Source organism: Cyprinodon variegatus, unplaced genomic scaffold (assembly GCF_000732505.1).
Source record: "Cyprinodon variegatus isolate N-32 unplaced genomic scaffold, C_variegatus-1.0 Scaffold1224, whole genome shotgun sequence".
Lineage (NCBI taxonomy): Eukaryota > Metazoa > Chordata > Actinopteri > Cyprinodontiformes > Cyprinodontidae > Cyprinodon > Cyprinodon variegatus.
The window spans coordinates 195609-208948 of record NW_015151677.1 but is presented as its reverse complement, the minus strand read 5'-3'; the positions used below and the strand labels follow the sequence as shown (position 1 = coordinate 208948).

General features: G+C 39.1%; 1 protein-coding gene across 4 annotated transcripts; it reads right to left on the bottom strand.

Moving 5' to 3' along the window:
• Nucleotides 1-3912: 3912 nt before the first annotated feature.
• Nucleotides 3913-12881, bottom strand: LOC107102252 (non-structural maintenance of chromosomes element 4 homolog A-like). 4 transcript variants are annotated; one of them, XM_015401470.1, is made up of 11 exons: nt 12736-12881; nt 11082-11299; nt 10902-10982; nt 9888-10018; nt 8819-8976; nt 8455-8554; nt 8027-8117; nt 6846-6937; nt 6720-6768; nt 6553-6629; nt 3913-4177 (listed from the first exon to the last, which is right to left on the bottom strand). In XM_015401470.1, exons 2-11 carry the CDS (start codon nt 11287-11289, stop codon nt 4112-4114), a joined length of 1053 nt encoding a protein of 350 aa, XP_015256956.1. In that variant the 5' UTR covers nt 11290-11299; nt 12736-12881; the 3' UTR covers nt 3913-4111. The 4 variants fall into 4 exon arrangements, with proteins under 4 accessions (XP_015256956.1, XP_015256957.1, XP_015256955.1 ...); XM_015401471.1 differs by having other exon boundaries at nt 11082-11296; nt 12736-12853; XM_015401469.1 differs by lacking the exon at nt 12736-12881 and adding an exon at nt 12273-12558 and having other exon boundaries at nt 11082-11296.
• Between the last annotated feature and the right edge of the window lie 459 nt (nt 12882-13340).

The window sequence follows — 13340 nt, the reverse complement described above, 5'->3', positions numbered from 1 at the left end:
GCATGGGTCGGAGAAAATTTACAAACATGTTTTTCCAATCTGTATTGAAGATTTGGTAGCAACATAATTTTACCCTAGAAGACTAAACCAAAAACCCACTTTTCAAACTTCATTTGACTTAAAACTTTACTTTTTGATAAAGCTTACAGTTAGAGGGGCTCAGGTTATCCTAAGCTATGTCTATAGTTATGCTGCTATAGGCTTAGACTTCTGGAGGACATAGGGACCCCTTTTTCATCATTCTGCTTCATTCTGTCTCTATTCTTCCACTCTGTAGAATCTGTTAATTAAATCTCTATCGTTGTGCTCTCCCTGCTTTTTATCATAGTAGCTTCGCCTCGTCTGTTTCTGTTTGGCTGTGACTCCATCCTGGAGAGAAATATCAGCTGTGCTGCTGCCATCAACACCTTTGTTTATAGATGTTCTAGATCTGCCTGTTTTTTAGTGCAGTCCTGTTTCTCTGACTGTGACTGGCTGTGTGTTTCCTGGATGTGGCCGCCTTTTACAATTGCCTTTTGCATCTCTGCTTCTGTCTCATTGAACCCTAGTCAGTTTTTCTTCCCCACTGTCCCTACAAGTATGCTTAGTGTGAGGGATTGCCTCCAAGTTAATGTGTCGATGAAATCAACTGGTTTTCCTTGATTAGAGAACTCAGGATGTAGCCCACTTCTCGCCCGTAGACAACTGGAGATAGGCACCAGCACCCCTTGCGACTCCGCTTGGAATAAGCGTGAAGGAAAATGGATGGATGATCTGGTGAACTGTGAAAGTGCCTTGAGATGACATGTTGTGAAGTGGTGCTATATAAATAAACTGAATTGAAATTGAATTGACTCTTATTCTGCACCTGTGCCTGTGAGGTGAATTAATGACTGTTGCACAATGACACAGTGACTGAACCTGCACAACTTAATCCTTACATGGTAAATAACAGATTGGCTCTCAGCAGTGTTGCTGGTCTTATCTGGACAAAGAAGCAACCCTAACCCAGATCAGCAGTTTAATGCAATTATCTACAACTCAGTTCTTTGTAGGTTAGGCTTTGTAACCAGACACTGACTAATTACAAATAAGCATTTTTTTTTTTTTACTTTCTTATAGGACATAATTTAAGACAATAAGACACAAAAAGATACTGCGGTACAAGAGGATGTTTAGAGGATCAAATAAGGACCTAACTTATGCTCTGAAGTTTCCTTTTGATTTGCATTCCTTGTATGACTGCAGGGACAGAATGCCAGCTCAGTGTTAGGCCAGGAAGCAATGACCTGAATATGCAAGACTTTATAAATAGAGTTGCCTCATATTTACTGCTTTATTCCAGCCTAATGCATGATTTGTCATGCGTGCTTCCCAGCTGCATCCCTGACCTTTCTGCAAATCACTTTTTCTCCAACATTTTAACATTTATTCTGTATGAGAATAATAACACTGTCTCCTTACATCCTTATTTTCACTCCTTCAGCCGTGGGGCAGCTCATCTGCCCTGCCTGCTATTTGCGTGAATGGGGTGTAATTTCAGCCCCCTTCTTTACACCAACCTGTGTTCACTTTAGCCGGCAGCGGCTTTTCAAGGCGTTTTGGCAGCACTGATGGGAAATCATATGATTCAACCTCTGCCAGGTCACTTCTCACCTCATTACAGCCTGACCATCACGTAACATCAGCCTTGGGTGGCTCAGATGGAGGAGCATGTATGTGAGTTTACCATTTCCTATCCTGCTTCTTATCTTTTCTAACAAAAAATTCCTTTTTCTCCTCCTTAATTTCTAGAAAGAGATCATTTGATGTTTTTTTCCAATGTTTTTTCTTCAGTTTGTTCAACAGCACATATTATTCAGTGAAAACGGGTAAACATAGCAGAATGAAACAATGCTCAATGTTTCAAAAATAGCTCTATTTGATGCTTTACAATCTATAAATATATCAAATGTAAAAATAAAAGGGATCCAGCAACAAATTACTCACCATCTATCACAATTTCTCACAATTTTCATCTAACAAAATGCTAAAGGAGACACTTCACCAAAAAAAAACTCACAGATGAAACTTACCGCCTATAAAAAAATTCAGCACTGCAACAATGAGACAGGTTCCAGCCTTCAGGTTTGTTTACTGTCAAACTAATGCATCTGTGCTGCCGCCTGAGGAACCCCGGTTCCTCTGTTGCTATTTTAGCCCTGGACACAAGGCAGCGGGGGGACATGCGTGGGGAGGGGAGGGAGGGGAACTAACTGGAGCTGGAGTAGCCATGTCTGCTGAGCAGGGAGGTGGTAGGTTGATGAACTGTAAACAAACCGGGCCACTAACAGCAGGATGGGGGTTTAATGCTTTAGAGTAATTTATACCCCTTGAACTTTTCACTTTCTCAGCCACAGTGAAGTAAAAAAAAAAATAAAAACACAATGGAGGTCTTGTTTCTCTATTTTTATTTATATCAGATTAAATAAGTGTTGGATTTTTATCTGGACTTTTTCATTTTGACACATAAACATGTTTTTGACCTAAAGTGTAGCCCTGGCATCCCCTCCCAACTCCACAAATATACATAAGATCAACCTGACAGTCCCTCTATCAGCATGTAAAAGCACAATTGTTTTCCCCTAGTTTAACAAACTGGCGATCTGTTCACTTTCACACTATGGGTGGATCTTGGTTTTTCCTAAAAATCCCAAATAAAACACATTATTTACAGATAAATCATGACAAAATGTGCAAATATTAAAGGGTTGCGACCACATCTGCTAGACAATGAAGCAGGCTGCAGGTGTTCCACCTGTAGGATGACCCTGTACACTTATTGCCAGTGGCATTTTCAGGGTGTTGGTGCTTGCTTGTTGACTGACAGGTAAAAATACATGCACACAATTAAAAGACTGTGACGCTCAGAGAGCTGCTCCATTAAACGGAAGCAACATCTTCACACTGAGATGGATGAAAGTGGATGTGGTTCCTCTTCTATCTGCCATTTGTAAAGGCCACTTTAAACAAGCACAGCAGTCTACACATCATTCCTATAAATAGCCTGCTTCTGATCAGCTGTTTCCTACAAACCAGCCTCAATATGTGTTACTTCTGTTTCCTAGTATTAGGGCTACTTTTTTAATTAAACATATAAGCCCAAAGTGTCACTCTATCTCCTATTTTCCTCTGCAAACACAACCCTTTTGCTTATCCTCAGCTCCTGCTCTCTGAAGAACATTTCCCTGCTGCTTTGAACCCCCGGTCCATCTTAAATATACACTCCACCTCTCCCTGAATGAAAAGCTTCCATTCAACAGTGTCTTCCTCTCTGTTTACCTGCTTGTGTGAGATTCCAATGCAGCTCCCCATCCTGTATTCCATGTCCTCCTCTGGCGAAGTGACCCTGGCGCTACACGGCTGGCAGAGCACCTTTCTGCAGAACTGCATCTTTATCAGTCGGCTTCAGCATCGCCAGAACAAGATCACTGCAGAAGCTTCCCTGTGCACGCCTCCATGTCTGTCTGTGTGTGTGTGCATCACTGGCTGTGATGCCTGCGGTCCTCCTGTGACATTAATTCCCTAGTCACTGTTACATAAAATCCCATTCAATCAAGTGAACGTGATGGAAGTGGAAAAAAGGAGATGCTCCCTGCAGCCTCAGATGCAGCTGAGCTTTAAATCACAGCGCAGGAGCACAGACTGAGGTTTTGCTTTGGAGGGAAAAAAAATCTCAGTGAGGGGAGAGGAAAGGGTGGGAGGGAGGGAGCAAAAAACATTCCTGTCTCTTTAAGAGACCCAAGACAATGCAAGGATGATGCTGCTGCTAGAGCTTCAGTGTGTGGAATTACCAGGATGGTAAACTGCATTTAATCAGATGACTCAGCTAAAATGGTGCAGAAAACAGGAGCTTAAATAGAAAACTTTTTTTTTTTATTGAAACCTTTTATTGAAACATGTAACAGAAGTACAGTTTACATTTTCCTCATATCAGAAAAATAAACTTTTCAATAACATTTTACTTGGCATAAAGAACATTTGTGAAATCCTAAATGGATATTTATTATTAATAAAAACATCAACAAAATATTTCAGGAAAAAAGAAGTTGGTCACATAAAACCTAAACCGTTAAGAAAGAAAAAAGCGCCGTCACTCATTCTGTGTCTCTGGAGGCTGAATTATTGCCTCTCTGATTTCGAAAACATCTATTAGCTCCTGAAAAAGAACAGAAACAAGAGAAGATAGATTATAATTCATTACACTGCAATGCCTCACAAAAGTATCCACAGCACTTGAAGTATTTTGATGCTCAGCGGCAGATCATTTTATGTGATGGAGATATACAGTGATATGGGAAGAAAACTATTCAAAGTTTACTAAATCTATTACATTTCCCGTAAACATCTGTTATTAGGCTCTGTGCACATAAATTTTCAAATAGGGTTTTAAATGGGGTTAAGATTTAAACTAGGCCATGCTCACTCGTGATAAAACCTGAGTCTAAATCACAGCATTATTCTGGTTGATAATTTCCTAAAACTTTTTTTTGCCCCAGGATTGACAAAGAGATAAAGTCAGTATCTTTGCACAGGACTCTGAACCCTCAGAAGTGAAACTTATGAGCTCTGCACCAGGGAGCTGTAACACCATGTTGAGGAACCCACTATTTTAATGTTTTTGCTGTCGCTTAAGAATTTTGCTCCATTCATCCTCCCATGAGCTCTGAACAACTTCCCTGCCCCATCCGTAGAAAAGCACTTCCTCAGTATGATGCTGCCGCCAGAGACTTTCCCATCGAGGATGGTGGGTTCAGTTGGATTAAGTGTTAAGTTTCTGTACAGTTAGCAGTTCACTTCTTCACTCCCACCTCCTTTATTAACCTCCTGTTTAGCTGAAAATAAAATCCTGGTTCACCTCCAACTTTCTTAAATTAAATTAAATAATGACAAGACAGAAGTCCTTCTAGTGGGAACCAAATCTACATTATCCAAAGTTGACAGTTTCTTCCTTTCACTTGATAACTCCATACTCTCCCCCTAACCTCATGTCAGCAGTCTGGGTGTCATCCTTGATAGTACACTGTCCTTCTCCTCTCACAATCACAACCTTACTCTATTTGTTTACATTCACTTACACAATATCATTCGCCCCTTTCTCTCCCCTGGTTCCACCTCTGCTCTTGTCCATAGTCTTGTCACTTCCTGCATCAATAACTAACTCTTCTTCTTTTTGGTCTACCTCAAAAATCCTTAAACAAGCTTGAGGCAGTCAGAAACTCAGCAGCTTGCATCAGTTCTAGAACCTTCTCTTTCCATCACATCTCCCCAGTCCTACAGTAGCTCCACTGGCTCCCTGTCGAGTTAAGAATTCAGTTCAAAATTCTTTTACTTCCTTTGAAAGTTATTCACAATCTTTCCCCTCCCCATCTCTCCGATTTACTTGAAATTTCACCTCCCTATGCTCTACTCCTCACCTCATTGTTCCTTCCTCCTGTCTTGTAAATGTAAATCCTTTGTTTTCCCACAATGGGGAAATTCACTCTCTGCCTTGGGCTGCCACTGGGGGCCCCCAGGTAGCAGTGTGGGGATAAGGGTCTTGCTCAGGGACCCAGAGTGGCATTTCGTGGGAGTGTGTGGGACTTCGTCAGGACTACAGCCTCCATACATGTGTCATGCGTGCTAACCACCAAGCCGCCAAAGCATGCCCACAAATATTGCTTTTTTTTTTTTTTTTTCATTTATTTTTTTTTTTTTTTTTTTAGCTCTTATTGTGCGGTGTCCTTGAAGTTTTGCAAGGCCCTTGAAATAAAATGTATTATCATTATTATTGTTGTCAATTGAACAGAAAGTCTTCTTTCACATTGTTGAATTTTTCCATATGTGTTGTTTTCGACAACAGATAGAGGGATTTTATTTATTTATTTATTTTATAGTTGTTTTTTTTAAAGCTTAGATTTGTTGGGCTTCACAGTTAATGTTTTTTGATAATTTCTTCCAGCTGAGTTGTGGATTTTGGCAGCTCCTCCAGGGTTACCGTGGACCTGCTGGCTGCGATCCTGATTGTTGTTTTCTTTTTCAGCCAAATCCTGGTAGATCCTCAGCTGTGCCACATGCTCTTTGCTTTCAAACGATGGATTGGACGTGATATGGAAGATCTCTAATGATTGTAATCCTATTTTAAATTCCCCCCAGACCTGTCTGCTATCCTTGGTCTTTATGGTGCCAATTGTTCCCTATGATCCTCTAACAAACCTCTGAGGCTGTTACAGAAACTGCAGGATTTCTAATGAAAACAAATCAAACAGATTATGTAACTTCTTGATGTGATTGGCTACAGTAGGGTTTATTTTCAATATGAAGACGAAAAAGATAAAAACAAATGCTGGTTATTTGTACAAATAAATAATAAGAAGAATAGTGAAACTTCTCAACAAGTAGACTTGCTTGTTGTTTAGCTATCACATCCTAAAAATAAAAAATAAATCACACTGTGTGCCTTTAAAGAGGCAAAAGTAGTTAAAAGGCTGTGAATACTTTTGACACTTTCTAGGACAAAAGTATATTTCAGCAAAGAAGTTTAAAGCTGCTCACCCTCCATATATTTGGGCTGATAGGAACAATGCACTGTCTGCGGTTGGATGTAGCTCCAGCTTCCTCTTCTACTGGCTCTGAGAAATTATAAACAAACAAACAAAAATTCATTAGATATAATTCTTTAAAAGATTTTACAACCAGAAGAAGTCCTTACAGGTACCCACCTATACAAGGTAACTTGTCATCATCCAGATACAACCGTGCCAAACCATCCTGTAACAAACAAGACAATGTTATATCCATTTGGCGCCACTAAATGGAAATATAGCGCTGTAAAGGAATTTACTTACCCTGATGAGAAAAGATGTGTGGAAAATGTTTTCTACCGTCCGGGAAAATGAGTTGGGGTCAATGACAAATTCATAGTATGACATCGGTGAAGCTGCAATGCGAATAGAAAAACAGCAATTATTAAAATAATTTAATGCACTAAAATGTTTGAGGTGACTAATTAAATACAAGAGTAAACAGCCTCAGAACTGATATCGGATTAATCAGACTAGAGGCACAGCTGCAGGCAGAGCTGCTCCAATACCTGTAAAAAAATTAATAAATAAATAAACGCTGAAGACAGACAAGTCTCTAATCTATTTTATTAATTCCATTTCTGCAAACATCTGCTTCAAAACTCACAGCCTGGAGTATAAAAAGCCAATTCTTTCATTAAAAAGTAATGCTGACCATTTGATTTTCAGACATAAGCATTCATTTATACATATAACATATTTATTCACCATTATCTAAACATGTTTGCATGTGCATAGTTTTAAATTTTTTACTGGATTGTCTGAAATTAAAGTTAGTTGTTGATCATATTTATTGGCCAAAGAGGTTAGATTACTGCAGGTTAAACAAAGACTGGAAAATGATGAAATGTCCACCATGTAGGACACTAGATGTCTTAAAGCTGTTTAGGATAAATGAGTGTTTATGCTGCCTAGTTATTTAGTGATTGTTCACAAAAATTCTACCCCTGATTTAGAAAACTGTTCATACAGCCGGATTTAGAGCGACAACATCTTAAAATATCAGAAACTCTCAGACAGGCAAGGAGACAATGAAAGGAGAGACACAAGAAAGGAAGAAAGATAAGACAGAGGGGTGAAAGAACAAAAGGAAGGTAGGACACAAGGAAGAAAAAATTAAACAGGCAGAAAAGGGAAATAAAATTCAGAGGTGAAAGACAAGAATGAAAGGAATGGAGGACACAAGGAATAAGTGGAAGGATGACAGACGAAACAAGTAAAAGGGAAGAACAGAAGGGTGAAGGCATAGAAGGAAAGAAGAACATATGAAGGAGGGTCCCAGGAAAGGACACAAACGAGGAGAGAAAAACAGAAGGACGCACCTTGAAATGACTGACAATTAAAATATCCTCGTAGTCTTTTCCAGCCTGTTTATAAAGCCTAGAAGTGGGAAGGACTCTGTAAACTAAGATCTATCTTGGCAGCAAAGATCATTTCCAACTTACGGTCATCCTCGAAATAGCCCTTCAGGTATCCCAGGATTCTTTCCACCTCTTTCTCTGTTGCTTCTTGATGAGACTCTTCCATTTTCTTAAGCTGAAACGCAAGATAATGACGTATGTAACCATAACTTACACAGACGAGATTGTTTTAATTCACCAAAGAAAACTAAATGCATTTTGTGATTTTGAAAATGAATCCTTTTTATTTATTAGGTGACTTTAATTTGTAAAATGTGTATGAATAAGGAATATGACAAAAGATATTTTGAATAGACTGATTAAATTACTTTTAAAGAATATTAAAATGTTGATAAAAACAAAAGAAACTTTGGTCATGGAGAATTAATCCTCATACCAAATTATGTTTGATAAGACTGGTTCAGATGTGTTTTTACCCACAGCTGTGATGGTGCAGGTGGGGATAGAGGTACCTGAGTGGGCATGATTCTCTTGACTTCCTTGCTTGAGGCTTTCCTTTGCCGATCGCTTTTTTGCTTCGGAGGAGGCGGCTCTGCGTAAAAGGATCCCATCCTGTGGAGAAAAATTACACACGGTCAGACCCAGGATAATGTTCGGAGACAAAGTTATTCTGAGTAAATATTTTAAAATTATGAAAACATATTACAATTGAAGAAACATTTTAGGTCAAATATAAGAGTTTAGGACTAAAATCACAGTTCTCAATTGTTTTCTGTATAGTTAGGAGCTTATTTTTTGCATTAACACTTAAATCAGCTGCGAGCCCAGACCAGAGCTTTTCTTTAGATGCTTAAAATTATGTTCTCCAGGACTCACATGTAGTGGAACGTAGGTGCAGTCTTGAAACAGCACTCTGTCCTCCTGGCCAGCCTGTGCCAGGCGTCTTTGGGGAGGAAGCCATCAACACCACCTCCATTCTGCAGCTCATCGTTTTCTTCCTCTTCCTCCAGACGGTTGAGACCCATGAAGGACAGCTGAGAGAGAGGTGCAAATGTTAGATTGCCACATTAGACTGCTTGCTTCTAATAGAGAAATTAGTATTTAAACTCCATCCATCGCATGGAGGTAACAAGTATCATGGTTTTTAAATAGATATATATAGATTTATATATCTATTTAAAAAATAGCTGTTTTTAAATAGATATCAGAAAAACAGCTGGATTGTAGAGAGATTTTTCTAACAGCTGGAAGCACAGACTAACTCAATGCCACCTTCTGTAGTCTGTGATCGCCCGTATGCCTTTGCTGGCTCTTGGAAAAGATTCTGGGTTTTCTGACTGTGGTTCCGCTTTGCTAACCTGATGGCTCGCTGTCCTCAGTGCTTCTCTGTCAGCAGACTAGAAGGCTGAGTTCTGTAGCTTCTAGCGTTTGTCGAACCTCCTCAGTCATTGTTGGCTGACCCTGGTGATGGTGTTCTTTGTGGTGCTGACATCCTCATAAATGTGAAAATGTGCTTTTACTACCACGAGAATCACAGCCACACATGACTGCCCAGTGGTATAGTTACAAGTGATCTTTCCCTGTTTTTTGGTTTTTATCACATGGCAGAAACAACTGTTTGTGTAGCTTTATAAGCTGGAAAACAAAATCTCCTCCAAATAGCAGCATCAGACAGAAAGACAACAGAAAACTCTGCAACTATAACACGTTGTTTGCTAGAGTAATTTAAGTTCACTTTTCTCTTTGTCTCTCACTGCTAGCTTGTGCCAACACTGTCAGCCTTCGTATGATAGTCACCAAAATAGATGTTAGCTGTGTGCATCAGGAGCATGGGAGTATGAAAGGCCAGTTATACCATAGAACAAAAACTCAAACTGCATACAAGCTTCTCTCCAATTGAGATATGGATTGCAATTTAATTTATCAGAACAACAAAAGCACTCACCAAGTGTTCAGCAAAAGCAGTGGGATCAAACGCGCAGCCCTCAGAAAACAGCTGGCTGGCTTTCTCTTTTCCCAAGTCTGTGGCCACGACAAGAAGCTGAGCATCCAGAGCTGCTTCTCTCGCCTGTCGCACTGTTGGAGTACAATGAGATCAGTTCAAAGTAGAAATACAACCCACAATCCCACGTTAATATCTGTATCAGTCCAGATGACAAAAAATTCTACAACAGAAATCAGTTCCAATATGTCCAATCCCTAAGGGTGGATCTATCCAGTCTATTTCTAAGCTGTGCACTGCGTCACATGTCATGTGCAGAGTGTGACATTGCTTTAAAAATGAAATGAGAAAACAGCTGAAAACTTCTTGGAATCCACTCAGTCAACAGCTCTGTGTAATAAAAGCTGCAATGTGGAAATATTTTATGTTTAAAAACACGCCGAAGCCAGATCTAATATTTAGAAAAGCTGTTGTACCAAGAGGCTGAAGTTTAGTCTCAAAGCAAAATCACAAAGTGCAATGTTTACAAAGCAGCTTTAGCAGGAGGAGGAGGATTTTAAAACGCTCATGAGAGCAGAAAAATAAAATCCAGTAGTAAATACTTCTGGTATTTATTGGACGATTAATGTAAACTTCCATTAGACTACATGGTGGCTGAAATGATTACTGTGGATATTTACAGTTTATGCACCTTTTTATGGATACTTAGTACAAAAATCTACGCAAGGGTTGGAGTATGCTGAGTTTACATAAAATTAAAAATAAATTGTAAATATAATTATTTAAATATAAATATAATATTTTGATAGTTACGGTTACAATAAATTGTAACCGTAACTATCAAAATAAAAGTTATAGCTAATTTTAAAATTGTCAAAACAACCAACCATAAAAATAATGCTGGTTTTACTAAAAGTTCCTGTAAATCCTGTTTTCTTCCTGTCTAACTCTATAAACATTCAGTCAACACGTGAATTATTTAGTTCCTAATTAAAAAATATTTTCTTTTTCACATACCCTCTTTAAAAAGCTTATTTGCCTCTTCTAAGACTTCTGTGAGCTTGTTGTTGGAGGGACTCAGCATATCTTCCCTGTTTTCTGTAAATGAAAACAACAAAAGAAGATAAATGAATCTATTCATTGGAAAATAAGTAAAACTATACATCTTATAACAATTATTAAAAAGTAATAACTGACGTTGGACTGAGTTGATGAGGTCCCTGTATTTGCTTCTTATCTCTCTCCTTCGGCCCTGATCGTTGTCGTCGTCGACATTGTCCTGCAGACCTCCTGGGATCGAGTCTGGGTCCTCTCCTTCAAACGCTTGTTGCTCTGACCTCCTCCGGCTGGAGGACCCATTCTGCCGGGGTGACTCTTCATCAGCGCCCGCTCTGGCTTTTCTCATCTCTCGTCTTCTAGAGGTCATGTTCAGCGAAATGAAGACAAAAGGAAATATAGAGCAAGTTTACTAAAGTCATGACTATTTAGTTACACTCAACCAGTACGGAGATACATCTTTTACATATTGTTTGCATAAAGGAGAGCTACCGCAGGTCATTCATCCCTACTGCCACCAGACTCTACAATGCAACACTAAAACGGCAATAACTTGTGCAATGTATAAAGTGCAATTACTATTTAAAACCCTGTGCAATAAGCTATTTCTCTATATTTGACATCCAGTACAATAACTAGATATAAATACCCATGTTAACACCCTGTGCAATAATCCTGCATATTAATATATATATATACAGATATATATATATCAAATATGCGGATGCACTGTATAAACTGTATATATATCCTATGCACCTTTTTCTTCCTTTGGAACCTTGTTCTTCTTCTTCTTTTGACTATTTGAGCTGATGTAACGAGTAAATTCTCTTTTAGACATGTGTTGTGAAATAAACTGAATTGAATTAATGTACAAATATCTATGAAAATAGTAGTTATACAGCACTTCTTTCCAAGTCAGATGGCTTACACTACATTCAGTCATTCACTCACACACTGATGGTGGCAAGCTAAATGGTAGCCACAGCTGCCCTGAGGCTCAATGACAGAAGCAAGGCTGCAGTACACTGTCACCACCATCAGTAGGTGAAATGTCTTGCCCAAGGACACAACGACACTGAGCCAAACCGGGATTTGAACCGACAACTCTCCAGTTCCAGAGCAACCTCCGGCATCCGGCGCCAATGTCGACCACCGACATATTAAAGACAAAAAGGACAAACTACTGTACCTAGATAATTATTGAGCACACAATTACAGTTGCAAATTAAACTTAACGGTTAAGATTGGTGTTAAATGAAAGCTAACGCTAGCTATAACGCTAACGTTAACCGTTAACGTTTAAATTTTGGTTTAATCGATAAAACCTACCTTGGTGCGTACGGGATGAAATATAAAAACAATTAAAAACAACAAAAGGAATTTAAAATAAAACTCAAAAAAGCTACTTTAAAAATTCAAAAACTTTCCTCCTACTTTCCAGCGCTCATGGACAGGAAGTTGTTTTGAAGGTTTTATAGAACTTGTCTAAATAAAAGCACGGGCTGTGTTCATATTCAGCGGTTGCATCATCCGAAGGAAACGTTCTTTGCGTTTACGTCATGGCGCGGCGACTAGGCCTGTTCGTATTGGAAGACTCGCCATTATGCGGTAGACAAATTCAGCGAGTTAAAGCTGATTAAAACTGATTCTGTTCCTGCTCGACACATTAAACGGCTCGGAGCTGTCGACCGCCCCAAGATGGCGCCACCATATCATGCCAGCACCCATAGGCTTATATGTATATGTATATCTTTGGTGTCAACCGTCACGGTTGCTAGGCGACAGAACGTACGGGCGATGAAATCCGAAGAACAATGGAGCTGTTTGAATCCATAGCCAAAACTTTTCTGGCCTCCTTATTTTCACGGACCTCAAAGGACCCAGTCCTTTTTTGTAGATCGCGCCCTTGGAGGACGTAGCCTCTGAAATCGAAAACCCCCTCTAATGTAAAGCACAGGGCTGCTTCCTGTTCTTCTTCTGTTGGAATTTAACTGTGGACGAACCAACCCAAGGTGGAATTACTGCCGTCTACCAGACTGAAGTGTGATGTTCACACAATCCTTCCTGCAAAATCTATTAACAGCCTCAACTTTAATTTTAAATGGAAAGATAAACTTTTATCTATCAGAAATGCTGACTAAAGATAAAAAAAAAGTAAGAGCTTGATGGTCCTCTTAAAGAATATCATTTGTAAAACTGTTTCCTAATCTAACCAAAGGAAATAAACTTAAACATGTAAATAAAATAAAAGGACGTTTTTATATATATATTTTTTTCATTCATGTCTTATGTGGGACACACCCCTGATTTATTCAAATAATACAACCTTTAAACAGCTTCTGTGGCAAACGATAGCATAAAATCTTAATAAAATTACCTGGAGTTTGTGGGTAAGAT